Genomic DNA, 15,217 nt, shown 5'->3' with positions numbered 1-15,217 from the left:
TGTCAAATACTGACATTTATCAAAATCCAACATCTGATAGACGTCATAGCAGTAACTTCCACTCAATCTCAAGCTTCAACATCATTAGAGATTGACATGTAATTGATTTTAGGTTGGATGATTTATAATCCCTAAATAAAGTAGTGACTACAGGTTGAAGGAAAGTAGTGGAGTAAATGTACCTATATTGCACTAAAAATGTACTTAAGGGAAAGTATATGTGCTCATTTTTAAAACTACTTAGTAAATTACATTTCCTGAGAAAAACTACTCAATTACAGTAGTTTGAGTATTTGTAATTTGTTACTTTCACCACTATCTACAATGATACATAAAATCACTTTGAGGGGGTTTTTCAAAAGCAAAATTCTTTAAGTTGAATCAAGACATTCAAAAGGAAATCTGGAGGTTTGAATGGGAGCAAAAAATGTTTGCATTTGTGGTTGTGAATTTGCAGCGCTGACTTTTGACTTCGCACATCATAATGCTATTGACAGCACAATGACCTCCTTTCTAAAGCAAAATTTCACTACAATATCAATGAAAAATTACCACAAAAATGGTATCATTTATAAGAGCGTTGAGTCTACAACAATTTTGATATCAATGTGCCTTCAAGGGAAGAACAGTGACAATGCAGGAAGTACTCCTTGTGGAATTGAATCATCAATTTTACTGTTACTACAGCCCTCAGCTATTGCCACTGAGCCACAATTCACACAACAAAAGTTACTAATTGTACTTGTTTACTTTTGTTAACATGTCAATACTTATATGACTATGTAATGTTATTACATAAATTGCTGGCCCTACTTGTAATCAAGTCACCAAATAATGAAACTTTAAGCGAACAGTCAGGCAATAAGTGACTTTTATTTAGTTTAGCCCTTTTAAAGTCAATAAATACTCCTGCCCTACCCAAACCTACTCAGATGAGGCTGCACAGAGATAACAAGGTCGCTATGACCATCCCAGAGGGATATATCAATAACTTCCATTCCGAAATCACGGATGAGGTCGTCCTCATCAGCTGACCCACATTTTACACATGAACAAGCAGCTAGGACTCTGTATTCATAAACACACTCATTAAAATGAAGAGGACTAAGGCATCTGAAGTCAGATACCGCAGAAAATCTTCAGATTCAAATAGAAGCAAGATCTGAAGGACAGGTTAACACGGTGTTTGAGGTGAGAGCAGAGAAATAGGTCTAGAGAGATGTGGAGACATCCAGTGATTTGATTTGTTGTGCTGACTGACGCAAATAAAGCTCTCACACACACATACAAACGAACAACCTGGTGACGCATGCAAATGTCACCTCCAATATTCTAAATATAAGAGCTCATGGATTATCAGAACCTGCATCCTTTAAATGACAGCATAAATGCATTAGCCTTTTTTTTGCTCCAGTCTAAACATAAATAACGATTGAAATGTTTTAGTTATTGACATTTCATGACATTTCATGCAAACTTGAACCTCCAAGCCTTAAAGACAAAAAATACAATCTGCCAAACCAAATCTCTATTATATATTGAGAGAATAGCTTTGGCAGGTTTCTGTTTTTTTTTCTTTTTTCTTTAAGGCTTGGAGGTTTGAGTTTGCAAACCATGATAAAAAAGGCAACTAGTAATTCTTAAACAAATGCAAGAATTGGTAACTGCCTTCTTAAAAGCATATCTCTAAAGAATTAGCAGATCATTTAAAAAGTGTCAAAACAAGTACCGATATCAAAATAATTTATTGGCCATATTTGAAACTAACATTGTTTACACACAAATATTACAGTAAAAGTTCAGAGGGTTTTAACACGAGATTCTCATAACACACTCCTCCACACTGGCCAATTTCTCACGCACTCATGAGAAACTCTTCTTAGTCCGTCTTTGCGATCTTTTAGTCTTTCAGGCCTGTAGGTCTGTCATTTTCCTCTTTCTGTAGTTGATAACTAGACTAGAGGCAGTGAGGTGGGAGGACCGGCCTTTTTCCCACAGTTGGAAGTTGTTTAGTCCACTCTGTCCTGCTTTAAACAAGCTTCTTTCCAAGTAATCCAAACGCTCTACCAGCGCCGATGTGTCCTCATTGTAAGCATTCTGGGATGAATCCATGGTCCGACGGAAACGACCAATGAAGGTCTGATAAGACAGAGGAAGCGAACAAATAATATAATAGAAGTAAACAATTATTTGACAATTTTTTAAAGAAGGAAAAACAATAGGTTGAAAATAATAATGACGACATGAATAATCAGTCAAAAACAATAAACAATAGCAGATGTTTAACGCATCAAACTGACTCTTTACTTTATCTACAGTTAATGAACATGATGCTTTAATTGCAATCATTAATTTAACACTACTTTATACTCAACATAACATACCAGTCTGCCCAGCAACTGGTCAGTACTTGTAATATGTTAAATGTATTGCTCCCTCTACTGGTTAAGAAATTGAATAGAAAAAACAAATAGATAAAGTTTTTTTGTTATTTTGACCAAATTGGGCTTCATTCATTAAGGGATGACAAACCAAAATCAAACATTAGTTGAATTGCACTTCTGTATTATTTATTATCACCAAATAAATGTATAAATAATTGTTAAAAACATGTCTGTAACTGGTAACCTTTAGTTAAATTCTTCTGAATAAAAGCAACGATTTTGTGAAGATGCAAACTTTAACCCCATGCTTTGTTGTAACTACCCAGTACCAACAGGATAAGATTAAACAGAACTCATCACCATATATTATATAGTTACATTGTTGATACAAGTATGATTGCTATACGACTACTCAAGGCTCACCTGGAGGATGGTATTAGCGATCTCTGGATTTTCTGGGCTTTCAAAATGCAGCATCTGTGAACCTAAACCATAGTAATAAGGCCCCATTTTATGCAAGTCTACAACATTGGGATCTGCCCCAAACACTGTTCTCCAGCCTTCACGATACACCTTTGGCAGCTCCACGGACAGCACTCGTCTCTTCCTTTCATAAAGGCCCTTGGCCAGCCAAAGTGGCATCTCCATTTTTGAGCCCTAAAAAAATTAATTACAACGTTAGCATTAAGCTACCACACTACTATGTATGTGGCAAAACTTGGTGTTTAGGTTGTAAAATACTTGCATATGCCTATAATATGAAGTATGGCATAAACCAACATGCAAAGCTCAAAAAAGGTTTAAATTTTTAGATGATAACAGTCATGTACACATTAATTTAGTCCAACAAATATCAAATAAAACTTAAGACTTTTCGAACCTAAAGCCTATGGTTTGAAATGTTTTAATGTCAGATTAGAATTTATCTACAGCGCCATTTCCACCACATATCAAATACCTGTCATTTTTAATGTTTCTTTGATGGAAATGGCATTAATTAAAAATAACCCATTATATTTTTTCTGATTAATCCTAGTTAGTTTATTTATATAGCACTTTATTTTTTTACAAAACAATGTTGCCCATAGTGCAGAACACAATCAATACTAATTCAAATAAGTCCTACATCACACACATAACAATTAAAACATAAGGCAAACCCCTAAACATTAAAAAGGCTTAAATGCTAAAGAATAAAGATGCAGTTTCAGAAGCTTTTTAATAACAGATCAAGTTGGAGCTTGTCTTATGTGGGGTGGAAGCTTATTCCAGAGTTTTGGGGCGATAACAGCAAAAGCCCAATCCCCACTTCGCTCACACCGGGACCTTGGTACAGATAGAATAAACATATCAGAAGACCTTAGTGACCTACCAGGAATATTTACATGTAGGTGATCTGATAAGTAAGGTGGTGTCAGATCATTTAAGAATTTAAACCAAAAATTAATCATTTAAAATCAATCCGTGACCAATCAGGCAGTCAGCCCAGAGAGGAAAGTACTGGGGATATGTGCTCATACTTGCGAGTCCCTGTCAGAAGTCTCGCAGCCACATTTTGGACTAATTGCAATCTATTCAGGGCATTTAATACCCACATATGCAGAGTAGCAATAGTCAAGTCTTCACTAAATAAAAGCATGAGTCGCCTTCTCAAGGTCATTAAAAGATAGAAATTACTTCACTTCTGCCTCAAGTCGTAAATGAATTTACTTGTCTGTTAAATTTCAGATCACTATAGAACTGAAACCCTAGGTTTCTAACAACAGGTTTTTGATAAGTTGATAGCTCACCAAAACCTAATAATTTATGAGGGGCAGGATCCCCAAACCAGACCAGCTCAGTTTTCCCTCATTGAAATTTTAAATATTTGATGACAGCCAAAATTTTCTCAACCCTGCTAAAAAAAAAACTGATTAAACCGCCCTAAGCTGGACTAGTGGGCTGGTTTTAGAGGGTTTTTTGGCCCTTTCCTGGCAAGTTTCCAGCCTAATCTTAGCTGGTCAGACTGAAAAATGACCAGCTTAAACCAGCTTGACCAGCCTGCCTTAAGCAGGACATAGCTGGTTTTGGCTTAGCTCCCAGCCTGGTCAAGCTGTTTTTTTTCAGCAGGGAAGGCTAACATAATTTCATAGTTAGCATTTAATTTTACACTATTGGAACTATATTAATATTGATTGCAACCCTACGTGTAACAGAAATAAACATTTCTTATACCATAAAAGTTTTCTAAAGGTGTTTATGACTGAAGATATAGGACAAGCGCAACAAAAACAAATAACTTAGGCCCAGTAGCGTTAGTTCAAGACAGTCTTACTACCTTCGTACATACAAGTGCTCGGCATAATCAAAAGAAAGTACTTTATAACCGTTTTAAACTTACATCAGTGATGCAAATGAATTAGTATAACTTTACCTCAGGTATGTCTCGGGACTCGCTGGATTTCTCCAGAAACCCAAGTCTCGGGAAGGCGCTCTCCGTCCTGCATGGCAGTCGCTCGTGAGAAAGTAAAATATCGTCCAGAGAAAAGAAATTCTCCTCCATTCCGACACCCGGAGGAACGGGCATGTATGATTGAGCGTCCATTTACGTTACAAGCAAGCGACAGCTAATCAAACAAACGCCAACGAACGGTGGAAATACAGTCAAACTTGTCAAAACAACAGCACTGTCAGAGCAGCTTTGGCGCGTAACTTCAAGCGGAAAGTAATGGAGCATCGAGCACAGGGAACATCAAACAGGCGCGATCAGTCGATATCAGAGCGATGAAGATGCAAAACATCTCAAATCCTCATTGATTTGAAGCACAATTTACCTTTAAAAACAAGCTAAAGATAAATGACTATGTCATTTTAAACAGAAAAGACAGTACTTTGTGTTTATTTATTATATTTGAATCATTTGTTTTATTAAAAGCACTTGTTAAAGTCGTTTTAATAAACTATAAATATAAACTATAACCAGAAAATAAGCTATATAAATTATAATTAAAATATAAAAGTAAAGTTTAAAAATACGTTTTTTTTACTCCGTGATAAAAGTGTAAATAAAATGCAATTATCCAGATAAATAATAAATAAATCTGTCATGTGCATTCACTCCTTTGTCCAACAGATGTCGCAATTTCCTTATTTTGCCCACGAGACAGTGTGTAAATGCAGTGATTATCCTGTCTGTTTTTAGAACTGAACACCATAACAGGAATGACCTCATGTTAAAATAATAATTCACCAGTGTCCCGTCATTCTAATATCAACATCTTGTTAGTAAGCTGTAATTAACAACTTGTTAACACTATAAACAACACACTAAATTTAAGTTTTTGGATCGCAACTATAGATCAAATCATTTTCTGTTTCCAAATATAACAATTCTGTTTATTAAAATAGTATATGTCTGGACTGGCACACACTTTTGAGTCATTTCCTTCGTCTTCATATACTGGCCATATCGAATTATGTTAGATTTATTGCATATATACTTATAATTATATGAAGAAACAATCTCAGAAATTGACAAAAGATAGCAGTTTTAATGGTATGAGCCAAATCTCCAGAAGAGATACATGCTTAAATTGCCAAAAAATTATATCTCAAGTCCTAAAAAGTCCTATTAAGACTACTTTGACTACTTTCTGTAGATCTAAATGTCCTATGCAGAGTCTAATCATACATTTTATGATGACTTTAAAAGCCTCAGGGGAACTAAATGTAATCATTTACATCAGTGTCTGTAGTTATTATGGACCCGGTTAATAGATCACGTATTTTAAGTATGTTAAATGCAATGCATATTAGTGATGTCGTCCATACATAATTTATGAATGCAGAAATATTAATAAGTATATTAATTTACTGCGAGCAATGAGCAGAGATTGATGTTTCTTGTGGTTATTTGTACATTTAATTTATTATAAATAGGCCTTTTTTATAATTTGAATTTAATTTATAGGCTATATCTGAAGTTGCAAACTTGTGCATCATTTTCTGATATTTTGCATGTTGTGCCATCTTTTTCTTTCTTTTTTTAATGCCATGATTTTATGGTTATTTCCGGAAATCAGGTTTATTTATTTCCAACATTACATCTAGATAAGATGTTTATGTTGTGAGATTCAAACTAAACTGGGGTTTTCTGTCCATGTCTGAGATTTCATGGCTTGTTGACCTAATAGGCTCCACGCTCATTTTTGGCCCCATTATGGAGATGAAAGTCTATCATTTCCCTCTGGATAGCCATTCGAGCATTTCTCAGGCCTCCGACTGAATGGTTGCAAATGAAAACGTGAGGAGTACCTAAATTAAATCATGTCTGCCGCCTCTGCGTAACTTCGTTATGGCAACGTTTACTGGGTCACATCTCTGTCCTCCTTTAACACCGTATTCAGATCACCAAGCGCTTGTCGGAGGCGAGACGTTGTCTGCGTGAAACAAGAAAGGACAGGTCTTAATAATTGATTGTTTGGGTTAGATATTGTAAATCCACGCTCGCGTTTACAGCACATCTCGCCACTGTTAATCCGCGTATGCGCAGTAACCGCCTCTATTGTCTCCAGCAGCAGCAGCAGCAGCACAGCAGCGCACGGACGGATCTGCGCGTGCAGGGGAGCGGCACACGCTGACCCGAATCTCCAGGCAGACGGACGGAGGACGAGCGGACCCGGACCTAACACTGGACCGGGCATCATGGCTGATGTGTTTTGAGTCATTCCTCGTTGAATAAGAGAGAGCTCTCCCATTCAAAGTACTGCGGATGTGTTGTTGCGCGTGGTGATTTTGGGCAGGCTGTCCTGTCAGTTGCTTGTAAGCGGAGAACGTGTTGCGTTTTTGCTCGGCTTTATTATCACCTTAATTGTTCCCGCGCGAGTTAAGGTGATTATTGAGACCTTAGGTCCATGATTCGACCAGGAAAATGGGCTGTTGCGTCTGCGAGACACAGCTGTTTTAGTCAGACTTGACAACCGCGGATTTTAGCGCTTGTTTTGGTCGCTTGTTCGAAGGAGGCTCGAGAAGCGCCGCAGGGCGATCCGTGACACCCTTTCCGCGACACCCCCACCCATTTTTAGCGGATACTTTTGGATGGGGGGCAAGCAGAGTACGGCGGGGCGGCCCCGGGGTGCTTTTCCCGGTGTCTCGACAGATGACAGCGCGGTGCCACCCTCGGCCCACTTCGGGCACTACCGGCCAGGTGGCACGATGGGACTGCGCAGCCGCTCGGTAAGCTCTGTGGCGGGGATGGGCATAGACCACAGCGCCACGGTGCCCTTCGGGTTTTACACCCCTAGAGGAACAGACTCGGACAGAGCCGGAGGGGGGTCTGGCTCGGATCCCGCTCATAACGGCAATGGATACCAAGAAACTGGCGGCGGGCACCACACGGACGGTATGCTTTACCTGGGATCCCGGGCGTCGTTGGCAGACACTTTGCCCCTGCACATCGCGCCCCGATGGTTTAGCGCCCACAGCGGTAAGTGAGAACTCAAACTCCGCATAAACAGGGCGCAGTGGCACAAAGCCACGTCGATGCCACCACATGTAGTACGGAATAAGACTCGAGGGCACTCTGCTGCTGCTCCAGTTTCGCGCCGGCGGGAGGGGGAATGCGCACGAGACCTGTCTGACCAACGGCTGGACTCGACTGGCGCGAATTGACGATAATAAGTCAGGTTGCCAAATCTTACTGGGACAATTAGCCTGTGATTACAGAGGGAGGGGGACTCAATGGTTATCATCGGCTTAGCTCGAACCACAATATGTCTCTCAGAGTGGGTTTTAGTAAAAAGGATTGTGATTAATTTCAGTGATTTGAATCTTTTGAATCACTTAACCCAAAAGATTGATTCACTGATTTGTTTAGTGACTTCTGTAAAAAAAAAGAGTGGTGATTGTTGAGTCTCTTTTTGTGCGAGAAAGTTTATGAATTATTAAATGAAGCAATTAGTTATTAATTCATAATGTTGACGATTCCTGGGGATTAATTTAATCAAGCTTTAGAATGAAAAACAACAACAATAGCCTACTTATGAGGTAGCCTACAGTATAATACTTATTTGTATTGATATATCTCTTAACATTAATAGACAGCTGCACCTTTGACACATTGTGAACTTGTTTGACAAACTGAAAGACCACACAAATTATATCATATATAATTACATTTCATTGGTTTGTAAGTTAGTGGCTGTTAATTGGATGTTTTATATAGTTTGAATGGGTGTGGTATAAAATTCAAATATACATGTCATGTTAACAACAGAGTCAATTTAACTCGCTTCGCTGACATTGACATATGAAGAGTTCAGATGCAAAAACCTCTGAGTACCGTCTGAAATTTCCATCCAAAATTAATATTTTACTTAGCCTCCTTTTATTTATGTTAAGTTATTTCACTTTAAAGACAACAAAAAGGGCTTACTCGATGCCATACAAGTGATATTACTAAACCTACACACAGGAGCTGGATAAAAATGCTAATTTTAAAAGAAAATTTCAGATGACATTTAGAGGTTTTTGCATCTGAACTCTTTATATCTTCTCCCATGGCCTCATGGGATAGTATGTAGCAAACTTCAGAATCTCACCAGAAATACGAGGCTAACTCATACTGGTACATCTTGCATATATACTGTTTTATGAATAGGCCTACTATAAATCTGGACATAGTTGTTTCACTGTTTTTGCCAAGTAGACCTATATATTTTGTAAAGTAGACTTCCATTCATTCTTATTCATTGCTCCCACTATTCATTGCTTCGCTTTGTAGAATAGTTCCTACCAAACACGCCTTCACAGTCCACATTTAAAATCAGAAAATGTTAATGCTATCCTTTAGGACAGGAAAGCAGTCACTTGTACCTAAAGGAAGAGACAGGAATATGAGTCAGTGCATGCAAGTGAACAAAAACGATTCATTCACCATTGTAACAGACTATTGGGCTTGTCAAGGCCTGAGCCGAAGCGCTCTTGATCCCTTCCAGCCTCAGTCCCTCGGTGCTCGTTAAATCAAGCCCCAAATGTGGCCTCCAGAGGAAACCTGCCAGATGTAAACAATTTGACTCAGATTTTCCCTTAAAGGTTATTTCACTGACACCAAATGAGGTTTCCTTCTCATTGTCAGGCAACGCACCTCATGTTAACAGGTGAGGCGTTCAGCCCTGAATGTCATGGCGTGTGATTTGGCTTCTAAACAGCGTTCGCCCACAGGTTGCCAGGTTGCAACTGTGAGTTAATGAATGTCACAGTGAACACAGGAGAGGTCAGGTGCCTTTCTAAAGGGTGGGGACCGGGGATCATTAGGGGAAATGGTTCTAGGAAAGGTACAGTATGTTCCCCAGTGTTTGAAAATAAGACTTTGTAAATAGGTATATTCTCATTTCAGACACTTAATGAAATGGAAATGACTCATCTGAAACACTGATTTAAACATAGCACAGTTATATCAGCCCAGCCCAGTCTATCTATTTATTATTAAAAGCTGCATAAATGTGAATACACTTACTCAACAAACTTATTTTCCACTTTTAATAGAATCTAGTCCATTCAAAAAGAAAAAAAAATTCTGTCTTTCGGTCAGCCTCATGTTTCAAATTTGTATGACTTTCTTATGTAGACCACAAATGCAATGAGAAAATTTCATAACATGAATATTTTTATAACATGAATATATGTTATTTAGTGTACCATAGAATAAATTAATGTTTTAATTACATTATATTACCCTAAATATGTAAAGTGTCATTTTCTCTTTTCTCTTTATGTGAAAATTATAACAAACCATTAATTGGGTGATTCCTTGATAAGTGTAAACACTGATCTGTTTTAAAATATGTTTAAACATATCAATCAGGTGTGTAGTTTGATGATCTGCCAATTCCTGAAAACATTCTTCTAATGAACATTCATAAACAACATTGCTAATTTATGTGGTTGGAACAACAGCTCTTGACTTGTGGTTAGAAGCTTGTTAGCATGACACTTAGACTTAAAATAGATTGTGCACTTGAGAAAAATAAGCAAACTAACATGTAGTACTGACTAAATTTTAAATTTGCTATTGAATTAATAAATGTCATTCTATATCTTTTAGTTTTTACACTCTCAGATAAGATAGAAAGCTGTCACTGGGGTCACAGTACTTTTTTAAATTTGTGACAATTTCTGTCTATTTCAGTACCTTAAAATTTATTAGTAACTAAAAAGTGCAAAAGTACATTTTTGTTATAATCTTACCCAGCAGGCACAGGATGTCAACATCACGTTAGATTGACGTTATACCCCAACATCGTGGGGATGTCGCATTTTGTTTGGAAATGAAAATCAGGTTAACGTCAGAACCCAACATCAGGCCGACGTCATTGTCCAACGTCCAATCTAAAATCAACCAAATATCAATGTCTTATGATGTTAAAGCTTGAAGTTGTGTGGACATTACCACTATGACGTCTATCAGATGTTGGATTTTGGTTGCCATACCTGACGGATAAATGTCAGTATTTGACGTCAATATGACATTGGTGAGGCAAGATGTTGGCTTGACCTTGGATTTTGGTCACTTTCCAGCACAACCTATACTCAATCAGATATCAACGTCATCTAACGTCGTTATTGGACGTCAAAATAACGTTGTCATTAGATGCTAGCTTTTAGAAGCTAGCTAGAATTTTGGTCAGCTGACGTCACAACCCAAATCTAACCTAATATTAACGTCTTATGACATTGTGTGCCTGCTGGGTATGTACTAAAGGTACTTTTAAAGTAACGATTTGGACCCTTTAGGTACTGCCCCAGTGACAGCTCTCATACTTTTATACGATTTACCTTAATTATGTAGTTTTATTAAAGAATGTGCATTCATAGGGAGGCAGTCCTTGCCTTGTTCATTATTTACAAAAACCTAAAATTATTTTGATCTCAAAAATTTTAATTAGCATAATTTATCACTCTATACCACTAACATGGCATTCTATAAAACATGGTTAGATTGATATACATATGTGTGTCACTGTTCAGTAAACAGTTGTGATTAGCTAGTTAGATTATTCAGAAATGAGCAGTTAAACAGTGAGCTATGCTACTGTTCGAGGAATTCATTTGTTTGTACATCCCAAGCATACACATTAGCTCAACCAATGGTGAGAGTTTGGGTTGGAATTATCTGTTTGACTGGCCATCAGCAGATTGAAGGAGTGTTCCCGAATCCAGTTTAATAATCACTTTATTTTTACAATTCTGTTCAGCTTTCACTGGCGAGTTTTTGTTCTACAGTTTTGTTGTTTGACACTCCATTAGAAACCTTAACCGAATGGATGTGATGTGTCGAGTTTGTATTGTCTGTAGCACTTTCAGGCTCCAGAAAGCATGAATGAGGCTGGATTCAATCAGTGTCATACAAGTGAATTTTGTTTATTCTCACTAGGCAAACAGAAGTTTAGTTTACACGAGTGGCTGGCCTACTTGCAACATATTATATATAAACTTCAAGTCTGCTTGCATTATTCATTTATCTCCTGTGTCAAACTTTTTCCATGATATTTACAGTAACTGCATTACCAGTGACCATCTTTGGTGACGAGAAGTCGGGTTACTTTCTTTTGTAAAAGCTTTTATATAACTGAAGGACCAACAGATCAGTTATTTGGTATTGTAATGTACATCAGAGTGAAACCAGTCCATTGTTAAATGACAACAGCAGCTTTGACATTTTGTCAATAAAGTATGATGTCAAACGTAAGTTTTACTTTAAATGTATCAGTGTATTGATGCATTTAAAAATAGAGTTCTGTTTCATCATTCATTCATTAATTTTTTATTTTGGCTTAGTCCCTTTATTAATCAGGGGTCGTCACAGCGGAATGAACCGCCAACTTATCCAGCACGTTTTACGCAGTGGATGCCCTTCCAGCCACAACCCAACACTGGGAAACACCCATACACTTCCGCATTCACACTCATACACTACAGCCAATTTAGCTTATTCAATTCACCTGTACCGCATGTCTTTGGACTGTGGGAGAAACCGGAGCACCTGGAGGAAACCCATGCGAACATGGGGAGAACATGCAAACTCCACACAGAAATGCCAACTGACCCAGTTGAGGCTCAAACCAGTGAACTTCTTGCTGTGAGGCGACCATGATGCCCTAGTTCTGTGTCATTCTAACCTTAAATGGAAAACATAGAGCATAATCCCATCATGCCAATTGAAAACAAATAATATATCTAATAGAAAATGGTTGCTTGATTGTGCAAAACTCACTGCCACATTGTAGTAGACAGTATTATATTTATTATGATATGCTGTTGATATGCTATCCTTGGTTGCTAGCGTGTTCTAGGTAGTTTGGTAGGATGTTCTCAACAGTTGTTCAAGGTGGTTGTCATTAGGATGTTCTCTACTGTTGTTATTGAGTTCTGGGTGGTTGCTAGTAAGTGGTTGCTTGAGTGTTGCTAGAATGTTCTGAATAAGTGCAAGTGAATTTTAGGTTGGTAGTTAGGGTGTTGCTAACATGTTCTTAATGGCTGCTAGTGTGTTTTAAGTAATAGTTTGCTAAAATGTTGCTAGGATGCTCTGAATTGTTGCCAGGTGGTGTTCTAAGCGGTTGCTAGTAAGTGGTTGCTTGATTGTTGCAAAGATATTCTGAACTGTTGCTATTGAGTTCTGGGTGGTTGCTATTAAGTGGTTGCTTGAGTGTTGCTAGGATGTTCTAAATGACTGCAAGTGTGTTTTAGCATGATAGTTAGGGTGTTATTAAAATGTTCTTAATGGTTGCTAGTGTGTTTTAAGTAAGAGTTCTCTAAAATGTTGCTAGGATGCTCAGAATTGTTGCTAGGTGGTGTTCTATGTGGTTGTTACGTTGTCGCTAGTATGTTCTGAACAGTTGCTACTGTGTTCTGGCTGGTTGCTAGAGTGTTTTTGGTAAGTGGTTGCAACATTGTTGCTTGGATGTTCTGCATGATTGCAAGTGTGTTTTATCATGGTAGTTGTGGTGTTACTAAAATGTTCTTAATTGTTGCTAGTGTTTTAAGAGCTTGGTAAAATGTTGCTAGGATACTTAAAGTGGTTGCTAGGTAGTGTTATGTGGTGGTTGCTTAAATATAGCAATGTATGCTCTGGTTGCTAGAGTGTTCTGGTTGGTTGTTATGGTGCTCCTAATTTGGATGTTCCTAATGGTTGCTAACATGCTCTGGGTGGCTGTTGGGATATGTTCGAAACTTTAAAAGATGTTGTTGCTATTGAGTTCTGGGTGGTTGCTAGTAAGTGGTTGCTTGAGTGTTACTAGGATGTTCTGAATTATTGCAAGTGTGTTTCAGCGAGGTAGTTAGGGTGTTATTAAATGTTCTTAATGGTTGCTAGTGTGTTTTAAGTAAGAAATTGTTAAAATGTTGCTGGGATGCTCTGAATTGTTGCTAGGTGGTGTTCTAGGTGGTTGTTATATTGTCATTATGATGCTCTGAACAGTTGCTACTGTGTTCTGGCTGGTTGCTAGTGTTTTTGCTAAGTGGTTGCTACAGTGTTTGCTTGGATGTTCTGAATGATTGCAAGTGTGTTTCAGGGTGGTAGTTAGGGTGTTTGGTAAGTGGTTGCTAGGATGTTCTGAATGGTTTGAGTGTGTACAGTGAGGTTGCTAATATGTTGCTTGGAATGCTCTGAATGGTTGATAAATGTTACGGGTGGTTGTTGCTAGGGTGCATAGGTGGTTGCTAGGATGTTCTGAATGACTGTAAGTGTGTTTTAGCATGGTAGTTAGGCTTTGCTAAAAAGTTCTTAATGGTTGCTAGTGTGTTTTAAGTAAGAGTTTGCTAAAATGTTACTAGGATGCTCTGAATTGTTGCTAGGTAGTGTTCTATGTGGTTGTTATGTTGTCACTAGGATGACTAAGCCGAAAAGAAAATAAATGAATGAATAAATGAATGTTCTGAATAGTTGCTACTGTGTTCTGGCTGGTTGCTAGAGTGTTTTTGCTAAGTGGTTGCTAAAGTGTTGCTTGGATGTTCTGAATGATTGCAAGTGTGTTTCAGGCTGGTGGTTAGGGTGCTTGGTAAGTGGTTGCTATGATGTTCTGAATGGTTGTGACTGCGTTCTGTGAGGTTCCTAAAATGTAGCTTGAATGGTCTAAATGGTTGCTAGAGTGTTCTGGGTGGTTGTTGCTAGGGTGATTAGGTGGTTGCTAGGATGTTCTGAATGACTGCAAGTGTGTTTTAGCATGGTAGTTAGGGTGTTGCCAAAATGTTCTTAATGGTTGCTAGTGTGTTTTAAGTAAGTGCTTGCTAAAATGTTGCTAGGATGCTTAGAATGGTTGCTAAGTGGTGTTATGTTGTGGTTGCTGAAATATAGCAATTTATGCTATGGTTGCTAGAGTGTTCAGGTTGGTTGTTAGGGTGCTGCTAAGGTGGATGTTCCTAATGGTTGCTAACATGCTCTGGGTGGTTGTTGGGATGTTGTTAGGATGTTCATAACTCCCAAAGATGGTGTTGCTATTGAGTTCTGGGTGGTTGCTAGTAAGCGGTTGCTTGAGTTTTGGATGTTCTGAATTGTTGCTAGGTGGTGTTCTAGGTGGTTGTTATGTTGTCGCTAGGATGTTCTGAACAGTTGCTGCTGTGTTTTGGCTGGTTGTTTGAGTGTTTTCGCTAAGTCCTTGCTACAATGTTGCTTGGATGTTTTGAATGATTGCAAGTGTGTTTCAGGGTGGTCGTTAGGCTGTTTGGTAAGTGGTTGCTAGGATGTTCTGAATGGTTGTGAGTGCGTTCTGTGAGGTTGCTAAAATGTTGCCTTAATGCTCTGAATGGTTGCTAGAGTGTTCTGCATGGCTGTTTCTAGGGTGGTTAGGTGGTTGCTA

At 38.3% G+C, this 15,217-nt stretch overlaps 2 protein-coding genes across 2 annotated transcripts in view; one reads left to right on the top strand and one right to left on the bottom strand.

The window, feature by feature from the left end:
* Positions 1-1,726: 1,726 nt before the first annotated feature.
* On the bottom strand, positions 1,727-5,104 carry gins3 (GINS complex subunit 3). Its single transcript, XM_056451904.1, has 3 exons — positions 4,798-5,104; positions 2,808-3,041; positions 1,727-2,139 (listed from the first exon to the last, which is right to left on the bottom strand). Exons 1-3 carry the CDS (start codon positions 4,966-4,968, stop codon positions 1,909-1,911), a joined length of 636 nt encoding a protein of 211 aa, XP_056307879.1. The 5' UTR covers positions 4,969-5,104; the 3' UTR covers positions 1,727-1,908.
* Positions 5,105-6,776: 1,672 nt separating this feature from the next.
* Positions 6,777-15,217, top strand: part of znrf1 (zinc and ring finger 1) — a 67,880-nt gene continuing 59,439 nt past the window's right edge. Inside the window, exon 1 of the mRNA XM_056451698.1 lies at positions 6,777-7,848. Coding sequence (XP_056307673.1) covers positions 7,461-7,848 — 388 coding nt within the window. The 5' untranslated portion in view covers positions 6,777-7,460. The remainder of the gene's footprint in view (positions 7,849-15,217) is intronic.

This window comes from Danio aesculapii, chromosome 25 (assembly GCF_903798145.1).
Source record: "Danio aesculapii chromosome 25, fDanAes4.1, whole genome shotgun sequence".
Taxonomy (NCBI): Eukaryota; Metazoa; Chordata; class Actinopteri; order Cypriniformes; family Danionidae; genus Danio; species Danio aesculapii.
This window is presented reverse-complemented; position numbering and strand designations above follow the sequence as displayed.